The sequence below is a fragment of the Trachinotus anak genome, unplaced genomic scaffold, assembly GCF_046630095.1.
Source record: "Trachinotus anak isolate AG129_WGS33_773 ecotype Australia unplaced genomic scaffold, CSIRO_AGI_Tana_v1 ptg000010l, whole genome shotgun sequence".
In the NCBI taxonomy this organism is placed as follows: domain Eukaryota; kingdom Metazoa; phylum Chordata; class Actinopteri; order Carangiformes; family Carangidae; genus Trachinotus; species Trachinotus anak.
In genome coordinates this window covers 9588015-9603760 of record NW_027273861.1, presented here as the reverse complement: position 1 = coordinate 9603760, position 15746 = coordinate 9588015, and the positions used below count along the sequence as shown (strand labels likewise).

Here is a 15746-nt window from a genome sequence, read left to right as displayed (position 1 = left end):
CCTCACCTCAGAGTTTGTCATTTATCATCTCTAACTGCCCATCCGTCCCGTGCCGGATGGGCCGGAAGCAGATCAGGATGGAGGAGGATCAGTCTGGGCTCATGAATCACTCGTCCATGCTGCACGCAGAGATACTCTGTGATCGCTCTGCCCCACTTAAACACACACACACACACACACGCACACATGCACACAGTCACGCATACATGAACATACACACCACTACTACTACTACTCCTGAGGCTTACTTCCACACTGACAGCTGGGATGTAGACTGCGGTCTGTATGTGCAAGACTGTAACATTAGGTCAACCAAGCGAGGCTTCCAGTCACGTAGTGTACAGTCATTGTTAGATATATGACTGACTCAATCACCCCGACGCTGTCTCCATGTGCAGCCACCATGAACCTGCCCCACTTCCACAACTACAGCAGGTTTGAAGACCATGTAGAGAGAAGTGAGAAACGACCGCTGAGTGGATTACAGAGCAGGAAAGCATATACACACAGAATCATGAAGACAAACATACACACTCACTACACAAAAGGTATGATACAGTCACATATTGTTGCTATAGGTAGACATCATCTGCTCATCTTCCAAAGTGGATAACTGCTAAAAAATTACTTAACACCAGGCTGAAATGCAGCGTTTCTCTGGCTGAAAGTGCGATGGAAACAGACTCAGTGGATAAACCATTACATGAAGCATGTGACCCGTAGTGAATGGAGATGTGCATTCATTCGTGTTTTCTTTGTTTTCTTGTTCAGTTCAAATTTGTGCTACATTTGGATGCAAAATGGCCTCCTGACGGGTGTCGCTGGGCGTGGTCAGGTTGCACCTGTAACAGAACTGTATTGTAGTCGTACTGCAGTACTGACACGCCCCGGAGCTCACTTCTACATCACTGTAGGAGGGTCAGACCCACCAGAAGTCAGCAAAAACAGGATTTTCAGGGGGGTGGCAAGTTGCTTTTTCAAAGGTACCATGTGGAGTTTTCTTGTCAACAAAGACAATTATGTTTACATTCAGAATTTATCACATAAATGCATTTGTTCGTATCTTTTAGGCCTACAAACTTTTACATGTTTACAAACTGATTTTTGAAACTAACAATCATTTTTGCTAGATGCTACACTGACTGTCCATCAGTATAAAACTGTCACTGTCTCAGTAGGGCACAAGATACAGTACTAACAAAAAGGAGATCTACTCACCAAGACATTGCTCTATAGCACCACTAGTATTGAAAAACTCCACAAGGTGCCTTTAAACTTCAAAAGTAACATGTTAAACCCACAAGCAACACATTCAGACCACCAAGTCCCCAAACTGTAAGGTTATATTTGTTCTTGTAGTCCATTCTTAGTTTTACATTCACATTATTGTCTTATCTGTTATGACTCAAAATATAGTTTAGCTTTTTCTGGACAGACTCTGTCTATAAGAGACAACAGTGACCGTTCACTGTTTCAAGTGAGTTGCCTTAAGGCATTCAGGAAAAACACATTTTAATACTGATATTTACTAGATTTCCCTTTTTATTGTAGCAGAGCTAAGGCATCACTCTCTTTGTGACTCCCAGTTTTCTTCTCATGTGTTTTGTATGGATGTACTCAATGTGTGTGTGTATGTGTGTGTTTGAATATGTCACTCACATAACGTGTCTTGTTATCATTATCGTTTTCAGGGTGTTACTCAAGAGCACTTCACATAGTATACAGGTGCATCCGCCCACTCAGAGAATCCAGCTCCATAGAGTATCTGTGCTGAGACGTTCAGTGAGTGAGTGTGTGTGTGTGTGTGTGTGTAGTTGTGTGTATGGGGGTTATTGCTCTCAGTAATCTCAGAGGTCATTCTGTACTCCTGAAGTGAAGGCATAATCAGCCTTATTGCTGTCTCTGTCTGTCTCTCTTTCTCTCTCACAGACACACACTTACACACGCACACATGTGGGCACGCCACTCACACACACACTTTCTGTCCAATATGTTGAAGAGCATATTGTGATATCTAACTCAAAGAGAGACAGTCAGATCTTAATTCCTTGCAGAGCCTTTGGTCTCAGAGTCCTCTCCTCACGTCTGCTTCCTCCTCTCCGTCTTTCCTCTCATCCTGTTCTCATGTTGCTCCACGTCGGTCTGTCACACCTGCATGCCAGGCTTGCTCAGATCCCCATTTCCCTGGTTCCCTCCTCCTCCTCCTCCCCCCCCTCCTCCACCCATCCCTCCCCTCTCGTCCTCGTCATCGCTGTCCAGCTCCTCGCTCTTCCGCTTGCTGTAGCGCTCATAGAGCACCATGAGCACGCCCATCACCCAGGCTGACACTGTGCCTGCCGAGAAGATGACGAAGCCGATGGCGATGAAGAAGAGGTAGTCCCAGTAGCCCAGGCCTTGGTGGCAGTCTGCCCGCAGCTGCATGCCGACCTCCGCCAACCGCTGGCCTGCCAGCTCTGGGGGACTGTGGCAAACTGTCTGGCCCTCGTCTGGAGGTGAGGGAGAGAGGAGAAGGGAGATAAGTGAGGAGACAGGAGATAAATAAGGAAAGGTATGAACGGGCAGTGGCAGAGAATGACCAGTATATATGGTTGAAGATGAAGGGTGGAGTATCAGAGGAAAGAGAAAAAAATGTAATTACTCTAGAGAAAAGGGGGCACAATGAACAAAAGCCAGGACCCCCCCCCCCCCCCAACACACACACACACACACAAACACAACACAAGTCGTTAATGCAGTGATAACCTTTGCGATAAATGATCCCAAGAGAAACTATAGATTTCCTCTGAGTAATGTAGGTCTTTGGTGTCTAGGACATGGCAACATTATTATGCTGCGCACACACACGCATGCTCACACAAATGCACTGAAGGGTGACTACACTCGACTGCGGGCCTCTGACACATCAACCCTCCCACCCCCTCGTGCACATCATCATACACATACGCGAGTCACTCTGCAGCAGCACAGAGATAAGGAGATGAGTGTTTTCCATGACAAAACATCTGCCGTTCATAATGAGGATGATGATAATCAGCTGGGACGACTGTCGACCACACGCAGAGGCTGAAATATGAGCAAAAACAAGCGCTTTGAATACAGTGAAGAGTTTATTTATTTTGTCTGATGCGCTGCAACGGAGAGGTCAAAGGCCAGAGTTTGAGGAGGAGATTCAGCCCCTTGTTCAAAAACGGTTGAGCAGTGCTCAACATGCCCTGCATGTTTTCATTCTGCTACAGTGACTTTGCAGCATTAGCATATACAGTACCCTCACGTATTTTAATTAGGATGAATGCAGTGTTAAAGAGAGTGGAGGGATGGAGGTGGGTGGGGGGTGGGGGGGTGGTGGGGCTTGCTTTGTATGTATCTAATGGTGTGAGCAAAGACAAGAGGAGAGCGGGATACAGTGTGTGCTGTTTTCTATCAGCTCATCTGACTTCATCTCTCGTTACCAGCAGCGCTAATTCCCATGCTCCTCTTCTCCGATTTTCCCTGCATGCTTAATTGCGCGCTCCCAAAGAGAAAGGAGTTTCTTTTTCAAGCTGGGAACAATGTGAGAGATGAGAAGGCCGAAAGAGAGATAGACAGGCGGACTGAGATGGCACTTTTCAAGATGGAAGTAAGAGAGCATTAAAAAAAAAAAAGAGACAGAGAGTGGGAAACAAATGCAGAGAAAAAAAACAAACGGGAGCAGAACATTTTGGAAATGTCTGCATGCACACACTCAAAGGAAAGTACAGACGAGGTGAGCCTGACCTCAGAAGATGAAAGAAGAGGCAAAGGAGAGAAGTGCATCTGGCTGCAGTCCTGTCCTCTGATGGATTATTGCTGTTAACAATGTTAATTAAACTGCACTCATCTACCAATAAAGCCAAAGGTCTGAACATGGAAATGAGTGATGGGGGAAGGATGGTGAGAATAGTTGGATATGATCTATATTTTTCTGCCTACTTGCCAGGGCTTCACAAGAGCAGCAGCAGCATTAGTGTAAGAGAAGAGCTAGAGGAGGTCTTTTGTAAGACGGTGGCTTATGAAACCAAAGTGTTGGCCTCAGTGCTCAGTTTGGTATCTGTACCTACAGTAGAGATCGCACAAATTAACCTAATCCTTTTTCACAAGCCCTTAAATGCATTAGTCTCCTAATATGTGATTTAACCCCAAAATAAACACAAGACAGATTAGTCTGCTGAAGTGATTACTCCGACTGTCTGTCTGCAAGGGTTAAAAATACTAATTTTGTCTGCCTGGTAATGTGAAAAGCTTTTACAACCCTGCAGAGGAAAATGTTCACAGCATATCTGCAGGGGTCTGATAAAGTTCACGATCGATAGAGACGTATCGATCGCCTCACCAGAGGCTGTTGTCTCAGACTTGAGGAGACAATTTGTGCTGATGCCATTGTCAGGTCTGCTGGGCCTGTCGAAGCAATGGATTGAGACCATGCTGTGACATGATGGTGGTGTGTACATGAATGTCTGGAGAAGTTAGAACAGGTCAGGATCACAGCCAGAGTCTACAGAATTACAGCGAGTGGAACAGATGGTTGTTTTAGTGTGTATGCATCTGTTTGTCTGTGTTCATCTGACAGCTTTTCCCTGTCCAGGTAGAAAAGGCAGACGAGGCCAAGGGACATTAGGTTATAAAGTTAGAAGGCAACATTATGTAAGTCATTATAGTGATTAGTGATTGGAGAGCAACAGATGAGCTGAGGAATAAACAAGCTCAGCAGACACTTTGTCCTACCCCAGTTTTAAAAGTCCCTCAGTAGAGAGATGTGCACAGGCTTCCCCAAACTGTCATTTCATATTCCCTCTCCTCTTGTCTCCACTCACTTTCTCTTTTTCAGTACATTTCCTCGAGTGAAAGGGGGAACAAAATATTATTCTAGCTCAGTCTACCTCCGTCTTTCGTAAAATTATGTCAAAAAAAAAAATCTTAATTCAAGCACAGGAGGGGATGAAAAAATGTGGTGCTAACAACGAGAAATTACAAAATTATGCACAAGTATCGTTATGCAGCAATTAAGCTTCAAAAAATGGGAATCGTGGGTGATAATCACTGTTGGAAATGTGAAAATGAAACAGGTATTGTCCTTGGTTTAATGTAGAAATGCTCCTTTGTTTCTCCTTTTTAGAAAGCAAAAGGTATGGAGAGCGGCTGCAGGAACCAGAGACGGGTCTCTTTATACCACCAGGTATTACCAGACTCCACTTCAAGGATAATTATTCTCCAGCTTTGGTAGGATAAAATAAAGCCTTATTTTGCCGTGGGGTTAAAATCAATGATGGACATCACTTATCACAAGAGAATGTCTGTGAGATTCGGTCTCATTTTTTATTTATTTTAAAAAGGAAATGTAATAGAAAGTAGATATTTCTGATAATTTTACTGTGAAAATGTGTTGCTCAGTCTTAACTGTGTTTATGTTGTGCTTTGTTCTGATTTACTGTACATTGTTGTATTATGTTGCTTTATCCATCTTTATATATTGGAATTTTTAAAAAAAAACTTGAATTACTATAAACTTCCTTATGCTTCTCTCTTGTTATTTTTCTGTCTTTCTGTCCCTCCCTGTAAGGCTGATCAGTTCACTTGGTCTTCCCTCTGTCGCTCTCCGTCACCATCTGTGACAGCCTGAGCTGCCTAGCTGATCTTCTGTGTTTCATTAAGCTTGCCTCCAGTCTCCAGTGTGTGTGTGTGTGTGTGTGTGTGTGCAGTGAGGTTGCCGTCTATTACTTCTTACAGTATAACATTCATGTCTGGATGCTCTAACAGTGAGATGCAATCAGTGACTGTACAAACACACACAAAACAGCAAACATGTTCCTCAGGGCTTTTGGGTCTCATCTGTCCTTCCTCCATCACTGTTCCCTGCACAGTTCAGAGTTTTTTACACAGGTCTTGGAAGCATATTCCTGCAACCTGGTGCCCTCTCAAAGAAAAGTGTGATGAAAGCCAAGACAAATCTCTAAAGCAACACTCAACCAGAGTTTGGCAGGTGTAGTTGCATATACAAAACTGTTTTAAGCAAAGGTCAAAATGAAAAACCTTGTCTCTCACTCAAACGTTGTTGATGTGGAGAAAATGTCTCTGAATGAAAGACCAGTGGAGTTGGAGTTAGAGATGTTGTTCACTGATCTTCTGGATTTGTGTTTGTGTATCAACTCTATTAAGCCTGATCATTTTCTCAACCATCAGCTCTCACTTTGCTGTTATGTTAGTGACATTTTGGAGGCGTTCCACCTGGATAAAGTGTGATGTTGATGAAAATCCATTATGGAAAAAAAAATTTTTAAACTGTATTTGAGGTACTTACTTGTGAATTTGTAATGTAGACTATATCATCTTAAAGCTAGGTTATGTCACGTTTGCTAAACAGTGGTTGCCACAGATACAATTATGAGATAGTGCTAAAAAACAAGCTAAATTACTAAGCTATTGTAATTGTAACCATAATTGTGCAATCAGTGAATCGACAGAGAAGTGGGTTAAGAAGTGTGTTATACAGCAATGGCTACCTGAAGTTTGTTAATATGAGCTGACATTAGCTACCATAAACTGCTGGTCATACCAGACCAAGCAGGACTGGATTGAATACAGCATCAAAACTGCACTGGATTGAATACAGTTGAGCATTACTTCTTACTCAACTCATTATTTGTATGTAGAAGATTGTTTAATCTCTTCTATCAAAAGTTACTGAGTCTTGCTTTAATGCAGAGCTGTTTTATCAAACATACTGTATTTGAATTGGTCTGATTTAGGCTTAGGCTGTGCCGAGTTTAGTGTTAACTCTGCAGCTGTATTGTATGTGCAAATGTAAATGTCAGATCAGAGCTAAATATCGTCAGATACTGCATATAAGGACTATATATAAGGTCTAATGTTTCATTGTCTAACAAACGGGGAAAGAAAAGCTTCTGAATTTCACACTGTAAGGATTTTTTCCCATTTGCCACTGAACATTTGTGGCTCTATTTTAGAGAGAATTCATGACTGCTTCCTATAATCAGAGATAAGAGAAAATAATTTGAGCATTACTGAAGAACACAAGACAAGGTGGCAGCCGGATGATTCAGTCTCCGTTCAGTCTCCTTCCACCGTCTGTTTCTTTGTCACTCGGTGTTTTCTCACTCATCCCATCACTCAGGCTGGAAAACCACTCAGACATCATTCTGGCAGAATGCCCTTGACATTTTCAGCGTTTGTCCCTGTTTTTCACCGGCACAATTTCTTTCACAGAATCTTGTCTTTAATAATGTAGTCGTGGCATTTTTATTGGAGGATAATACTCTTGTATGCCAATTAAAATTTCTTGCAGTTAATCACCCCATCTAAATTAAAGGACCAATGTTTATATCAAGTCCGGTCATGTCTCTGTGTTTGAGCTTACAGGGCGGGAAAGTGTGTTTTTGTGTGGGTGCTTATGAGGCACTTATTCAAACAAGCAATCTGACTGAACGAATATGTAATTTGGAAAATCAGTCCATAAAATGTTTTTAAAGAGTCCAAACCTTTTAATTGATTGTGCATGAGGTCAATGTGAGTACTGGCCAACATGAGATTCAACTTGCATTAGCACACTTAGAATTAAAACATTGTGCAGCATTCATAATATTATTCTGCAGAAGGAGATAAGTACCCCAGGAACTAAACCACACTAGGCTTGTGTGTGTGTGTGTGTGTATGCATGTGTGGAGAGAGAAAGTGAAACAGGAGGGGAGACGTGTGTGTCCTGTTTGTTCCTGCAGAGTAGCTGCAGCCCCGAAGAATTCACACTTTTTTGCATGCTTGCTGCACTGCAGTTTCCATAATTCTTCACCTTAAATAAGCCCTTAGCTGCAAAATCCTGCAGCACAAGATAGATACCGGAGGGCTCCCCACTCTGCCCTCTTATGAGTTAGACTGTTCCAAACCAGTAAACATTAATCTTTCGCAACAAATGTCTCCTCCTGGTCTGCACTTAGACTCTGTTACGGTGCAGTAGTTGGACAAGATGTCACTAGTTCTTACTTTTTCTTCAAACAGCTGGACGAGAAGAGGAGCACGGTGGTCACCTATCTGCCCTCACTGTGCTGGGCACTGTTTTGTTGCAGTGCATGGCATGATGTCATTGTGTTGTGGTCAGTGGTCTGTGAGACACTATGCAGGCTGTGTCGTGAAGTTTGCCACTGATCGGACATGAAGCCCTGCAGCTCTCTAACACCCCACAGGCCTATAAGGAAATAAAGTGTACTGAGGGAAATAAACAGCTGCAATCAGAGGAATACACACATGTAACACTTATTTACAGAAGTAGGAAAATACAGAGACGCATACTGGCACTACAGCCACACAGGGCACTAAACACTAAACCTCATGAATGAAAGCAGAGCTTACCAGGAAATGTGAATGGGAACTACAGTGTTTATCAGTTTTATTCAAAAGAGAATGAACAAGTGAGCAATCCAGTGAGCACAAATGCTAGTGTTTATGTTTGTGTATAAGTCTGTGAGATTTCTCCCCGTGCTGAAATGTGTGCATGTGAACGGCTGCCTCTGCGGCTGGGTGATACAGTCTCCGTGTCAAATCATCAGTTGGATGGTTTCCAAGCTCAGCACTGACACACTGACAGAGAGCGAGGCTCGTCACCCCACTGGGTGAGGGGCTGGTGTAGGAGCGAGATGCCACTGGAAAACATTGCTGACTCTTTCCTGAACTTCGCTCTGTTTTGCTGCAACTCGTTCCCCCCTCTCTCTCTGCTGCACGATGCGTAATAGAGGAATGAGCAGCGGAATAACAACAACGGCATCTGCACCGTGAACGGAAACACAAGATTAGACGCCTGCGGTCTATAGGGTAGCAAAAAGCAGGTGTGATTTATGCATTTGACACACATACATTCATGCTTACAGTATGTTCACATTACACACACATGGTATTAACCTGCAGGGCAAAGAGCCTGTCCTGTGAACTAGGGAACGGAGCTATTTATAAGCAGATTAATTATGCCATGTGGTAATCAGCATGGCTGGGGTCTCATATAAAGGGGGAGAGAAGCTGCAGGGACAAACTGTTTAATGTCTGACTACACAACCTGGTTTACATTCAACCATACAAGGAGATCACCATCAATCCAGACAACCTCTGGTGACAGCTCTCTAACCATCCACCCTTCTGAGGTTCCCCACCCAAGGTTTTCAGTCTCCACCAGCTCCTGTGCAGGTCTGTGTAGCTGACCTTGACTTCTGACCTCCCTGTGGAAGCAGGCTACTGGAAACAGGGCCTGAGCTACTATTCATGAATCCATATGTCCATATGATCAAAGGGGCTTTGATGTCCACTTTGTGGTTGTCAGGAGAGCCCAGTAAACACTGAAGACGTCTGTTCGTTGAAACTGTTAAAAGTTTGGTTTAAGGCACCTAGGCAACGCAAATGTGATCTGTGAATAAAATATGATTTGTTATTTGATAAATTATTTTCAGTTTGGATATGAGACATGGGCTATTCTTACTAAAACTTCTCTTGTTGATAAAAATCTCTGATTTTTGCTTTGCCCCTCTAATCTTTTCATTTGTATTCTACAGATTTTGACAAATATTGATTGTCTCATTTTAAGGATAGTTTTCTATTTAGTGATAATTGTCCATAGGTTGTAGCTTTGATATAAAGATTGTGTGGGATTTCAACCTTTCCTTTAAGATGATTTTATTTCCCAACATGCACCTGTGGACAGGTATGAATTAGACAGCTCACACAAGTTTGACATGTAGACATAAAAGTTTCTCTTTTCAACCAAATTTTAAAGATGCCCAAATATCTTTTAACCTAACATCGAAAACTGTTCTTAGGGGGCACCTAGGTTATAATGAGAGTATTGACACACCCCCCCTCCACAGTGAAACTCAAATGGCTCACCGTTTATCCATCTAAACGCATCATACTGGGGTTAGCGAAGACTAAGAATAGCTGACCTTTTCTTCATCACATCCAATAGGGCTGAATAACACACGCCTTCACACTCCTTTCCCTCTCAAATACGGCATTAGTCAGATTACCACCATCCTCCTTTCCATCATTTCTCCGTATGATCCTTTCTTCCTCTAGCGGAGGATGAGTGAAGAGGGAGAGTGAAGGTCAGATAGCAACAGCTCTCTCTCTCTCCTTTTCCCTCTATCGCTCCGTCTTATCAGTCATGCTCTCTTTATCACCTCCCACTTTTCATTCCCACTCCGGCACATTAGCATTTATTCTCCCTTCATGTCTCCCCTTCAGCCTTTATCAGTCCATTTCCTTCTTCCTCTACATCCCTCCATTTCACTCAGTTCTGCTCTGTCATCTTCACACTCTCCGCTCTCTTTTCCAATTTTACTCTCTCGGATTGTATTTCGTTTGGTCGCAGACGCGCACACAGACGTGCACGCAGACTCACACACCTGAGCTGCCTCCCCTCTGTGCCTCAGGTGATCACATCACAAACACACCCACACAGGCATCACATCAATCTGGGTTTCAAGCTCACACCGCGAAATGCACGGAGACATAAAAATATATACAGACGACGCTACTACACAAGTAGGCTGCTCGAATTCGATATGCTTCTCCGCACCAGATGGGTCTGAGGAATCGCTCCAGCTGATAAATAATGTATCATCTACCTGTATTAAATTGAATGGATGCCTCCTTGTCATAATGAATGTTTTAATGGATTTGAGTGACAGATCTGGGGCACAGACGATTGGTAACTCTGTATCCGAAGTCCATCTCAATCCGTTTGCCCAATTTTTCAGCCCTTTCTGTCTCAGCTCATCTTTCTGTCCTCTGTCCATTTGTCACGCAATTTTAGTTGGTCTCCCATCAATCAAATCCAGTTGCAATGACAAAAACTGGCTTCTTTCTTTTATGCTTTGTTTCTTTGAACCCATGGCCTCTGTTCTTCTTTGTCTTTTTATGAATATTTAACACTTGCCCTGCGTGTGGCCCTCTGTCTTGGCTATTTGCCTGAAGTTTGTGAGCTGTCCGGGGCACCAACAAACAGCCAGAAATACTTTGCCCCAACGCTGGAGCCATAACACCACCAACTCTGCCAGCCCAGGACAAGCCACTTGCGTTCTCTGTGTTCAGCTGAGCAACTTGTCAAAATCGACCTATACAGCAAGAGCAGCAGCTCCTTCAACAAGCTGAAATTCCATTACGACAAGAACAGGAAACAAAAGTATATTCCCCATGCTCTGGGAATTGATAGAGAATATTTGGGTGCGGCAGACAAAATAATGTAAACATTTTATAGAAAATGACTTTTACTACAATATAATGCCATCACAATGACAAATAAACAAGCCTGGTCATATAAGGCTTGAAACAAACCAGCTGCATTCATCTACAAGGATTTCTGACATTTAGCGTCTTTGACGTGTGAGTTTTCAAAAGCATCGTGAGACAGTTAACACGACAAAGAAACCAGAGCAGCTGTGACCAAATGAACAGTGGTTAAAGGAGCTATTTGTAAGTTCTGCTATTGCGGGGCAAACTGGACACTACTGACTGTTTAAAAAGTAAGGAGACAGGCTGGGGCTAGCTGGTTAGCATGCTAACATGGACAGAAGAAAAGAAGTGATCGAAATGGAAGCAACACTGATTTTGACACTGACGTTGGTTGTGAGTAAAGGAAGTTTGGTGCTGAACTTGCAGCGTTTCCCCTAGACTGGTAAGTAAACAGAATATTTTGTACTTGTCTTTTCTGTTTTGTTCTCTTTCTTTTCTTGCATTTGCTTTCTCACTCTCTCCCTCTTATTGTCTCTCTTTTTTACGGACAAATGCCTTAAATGCAGCTGCCAGCCTTGCCATTTTCCTGTAGCCACACTTTGACTGTAGTGGCTGTCAGAGTCAACCTTTGTCAGCGACACATGGCAGGACACAAAAACAAACTGAGGGACTTACTTAGGCGGAGGAAAACACAAGAAAGTGCTCGTGTCAGACCCTGACGCTGCTACAGAAACAGGAAATGAAAAAGAATTTTATTTAAAGGAGTTTTCTAGAACAATCAATATTGTAATTAAAAAACACCATCAGCGACAATAGTAACGGTTCCTGGATGAGTGAAGATGTTGCACACTCACACACACACACACACACACACACACACACACACACACACAGTTGGATGTACCTGATTCATACTCACACTAAGAGGTAATGACAGCTGGAACCTCTGTACATTAGACTCACAGCCCTGCGGTCGGATCGGAGGGCATTTATGAACACAGAAACACACTTCATGGTCTAACACACACACTCACACGCTCACACACACACACACACACATACACACACACACACACACACATTCACTTGACCTGATTCACTCTGTTAAACTGGTTACTGTGGTTGTTTATGACTGCAATATCAATACATAATTCGTCGGTCTCAGAGACGGAGTGTGTGTGTGTTCATGTGTACTGCAGAGGAAGTACAGTCCAAACTCCTCTGGTGACGCTTATAACTTTTAAAATGATGTCATGTGATGACAAATGTAGCTGTAATTTTGTAGTTATTAGCTGGAATTTGAACCAGCACAGCAGAGTGCACATGAACGCACAGTGCCTTGGCTGTGAGTGTTTTTGTGTTGTGCCACTTAGGATTCAAAAGCCCTTTTCTCTGAGTATTTGTCAGATTTTTTGTGCAGAAATGTATTTGTGTGAAGACTGATGAGATAAAAAAGCATGTGCATGTGCCTGTGTGCTCATGTGTGTGCCTGTGTTTGAGTGTACTCCAGTGTGATGCGAAAGTGAAGGTGGATAACAAGTGTGGGGAGCTTCTGTCTTCAAGCGGCGCTCCTCTCAAGCTCCTTGTCCTTTAATCTCATTCCTGTTCCCCACAGGCCCTGGCCCTTAGGGTCTCTCCTAACCTCCAGATCGCACACTGACTCACACTCACCTAAGTGAAGTGAGTCACTTGCACACACACACACACACACACACACTGTCCTTAATGGGAGCATGTGAGTCCAGCTTTTTTGAGCACCATCATTAACCATCTGGACTGAAGGGGCAAAGCATACGGTGGTGGGAGCTCCAGCACACCCAGGTGCATGCTGTGTTCGTGTGTGTGTGTTCATACAAATGTGTGTAAGTGTTATTTGTCTGTGTGTGTGTCTGTGCAAGTGTGTGTGCGTGTGTGTGTGTGCAGGCAGCGGGGCTAGGCTGAAAAAAACAGGTACAAAAAGGACACAATCATCCTCTCAGCATTATCTCTGCCCTCAGGACCCAGACAGACGATGCAGTGTAAGATCAATTGGATATAAGCTGACGGACACGCACACAGACAGCTATTATAAGCAAGACCACATTGTTACAAGACTTAACCCAGTTCACCTGTCTAGAACTAAGCTCAATTAACATTTGGCATCAAAGATCATTTGAGCTTGCCCTCGCTGAGAAGGTCATGAGGCCTGTTTTTGGTAATTTCATGGGTCGGTTTAATTCAATCCCCCGCTATTTACAGAACGGACGGCTGAGGTGGCTTTTGCTTTCCAACTCACTGCAACTCTAGTCTGCTGATTTGTAAACTTGAGACATTACTGAGACATGAAGGGCAGATTGAGGGGATTGTGATGCAGACAGGAGCAGGGGAACGAAATCTTCAGATTGCTCTGACTCTGAGGTCAAATCATTAGCTCTGGAGTCTTGGTGTGTGTGTGTGTGTGTGTGTGTGTGTGTGCAGAGAGACGAACTGCATCTGTCTCTGCATCTGTGCACATGGAAGTGTGTGTGTGTGCATACACACTCACAAAATAAAAGGAGAGCAGTAGTAGAATAAGTGGCCCACCATCGGGGACTAAACTGACCAAGCGCCCACAATCAAATTATCTAAACGAGCTGATGTGACAATAACAAATGATCAGATCTTGGAGTGTCTCTGGATCGTAGTCTGAGCACAAGAACGGTGAGTTTACTTGCCAGGAAAGTGGCCAGCAAGAGAATCCCACTTCCAGAGCCAAACAAAACCACAGACCACCTGCAAGACGTCTACCTGCTGCACCTGATCAGAAACACAGTGTGGGCTTTCAGGACAAATTTTGGCAGGATGTGTTTTTTTTATATTTGTATTATTATTATTATTATTATTATCTGCCACTACCAGAAAGTCTATAAAAGAGGGCAAATCAAAACAATAAGTAATCATTCAGTTCAGACAGTTAAGACAGTTAATCTTCCTAAATGTTCATGTGTGTAAGTGTTGGGATTGAAGACTATGTGTTGAACGTCTCTCAGACCCCATCCATCCTCACCTTGGAATTTGAAGCCCTCTATCTGCACCCACAGGCAGAGGTCCTCCGTGTCACAGTCGCACCTCCAGGGGTTGCCGCTGAGCCCCAGAGAGCGCAGAGCAGGCAAGGCGATCAGGCTGCTGATGTTGAGGGCCGTCAGGTTGTTCCGGCTCACATCCAGCACCTGCAGAGCCATGTTCTCCGAGAAGGCATCCGAGTGGATCTCTCCCAGACTCGGGTTATCCGTCAGCCGGAGCATCACCAGAGACGCCAGGGGCCCGAAAGTCCGGTCCTCGATCTGCAGCAGGGTATTAAAAGACAAGTCCAGGTAAGCGAGTTTGCGCAAGTTCCCGAAGGTGGACTCGGAGATTTCGGTCAGAGAGTTGTTGCTGCAGTCCAGATAGACCAGATCGGACAGGTAGTTGAGCTGCAGCGCCGGCAGGTCCCCGATGCGGTTGTTGGAGATGATGAGCTGCCGGGTGGCCAGAGGCAGGTCATTGGGGAACTGGGTGAGCTCCTGCCCGGCGCACTGGACCACCAGCTGGTCGTCACACACGCATCTGTCGGGGCAGCCGGCTGTGAGAGCCGGTGAGGGGGCCACCCCCATCACGAAGATAAAGAGGAAGAGGAGTCGGAGGGACTGGGCACTGGGCTCGGGCAAGAGACGCATGACGAGGCCGCCCAGAGCGTCATGAACTCGGGCTGAGCTGGACCAGGACTCCCCGGCGCTCTCCGGGCATCCTGCATGGGTCTGAGGAGCTGAGAGAGAGGCGAGACGGCTTCTCTGGGTGTCTGGCTGTCGCTGCCTGAAAGCCTGGCTGCTGTTTATATCCAGCCTCTCTTCCTCTCTCAGAAAGACTATCGGTCAGTCACTCACACGCACTCTGGCGCGCCACGCACGTCGCCACAAGACATGATTTCAGAAGGTGACCGAGAGACGCTTATCGCTCCGTGGGTGAGAATCGTGCGGCTTACCGGACTTTGTCCCACCAGAGGAGACCACGGAACCACTGCACGTTGTCGACCATCCCCTCGGTGACTCATCTTTGTGAATTAGTTGTCGCCGGCGGAGTGCCTTGTTTTAGTTTCCAAACAAATGCCATTACTTGCGCAAAATGTCGGAATCCTGGATGTAGGCTCCTGGAGATCTTCTCAGCGGGGACCCACCCCGCTCACATATGTCCTTGACTGTGTTTGTGTGAGTGCGTGTGGGTCTTACGTGCCCCAGTGTCCGGCAGACAAGGAGCGCTGTGGTCAGTGCGTCCTTCCCTCCGCTGCGCTCAGACAGCTCTGAGAGACTGTGGCTCTGTGCTGCGCTGTGGCGGAGCTCTCTCGCTCTGCGCTCCCTCCCTCTCTGCAGCCCCGCACACACAGAGGTGGCCCGCCGTGTGTGTTGTGCGTGAGGTGACCACTGTGTAACTTGCAGTGGCGGTGACGTCACCAGGTGTTGCCCTCTCAACAAAAACCAGAGGTCCAGAGTCAGACAAACTTCAAGAAATGA

General features: G+C 44.8%; 1 protein-coding gene across 1 annotated transcript; it reads right to left on the bottom strand.

Annotated features, from left to right (window-relative positions):
- Positions 1-1325: 1325 nt before the first annotated feature.
- On the bottom strand, positions 1326-15537 carry lrrc52 (leucine rich repeat containing 52). The gene is made up of 2 exons (XM_071487382.1): positions 14267-15537; positions 1326-2486 (listed from the first exon to the last, which is right to left on the bottom strand). Exons 1-2 carry the CDS (start codon positions 14913-14915, stop codon positions 2146-2148), a joined length of 990 nt encoding a protein of 329 aa, XP_071343483.1. The 5' UTR covers positions 14916-15537; the 3' UTR covers positions 1326-2145.
- Between the last annotated feature and the right edge of the window lie 209 nt (positions 15538-15746).

What these genes read in the sequence shown, in the direction of transcription:
- lrrc52 (XM_071487382.1), bottom strand. Translation starts at nt 14,915, where the DNA reads ATGCGTCTCTTGCCCGAGCCCAGTGCCCAGTCCCTCCGACTCCTCTTC. An exon ending in AGAGGGCTTCAAATTCCAAG is followed by an intron (nt 2,487 to 14,266) that starts GTGAGGATGGAT and finishes CCTCACCTCCAG; the next exon opens with ACGAGGGCCAGACAGTTTGC.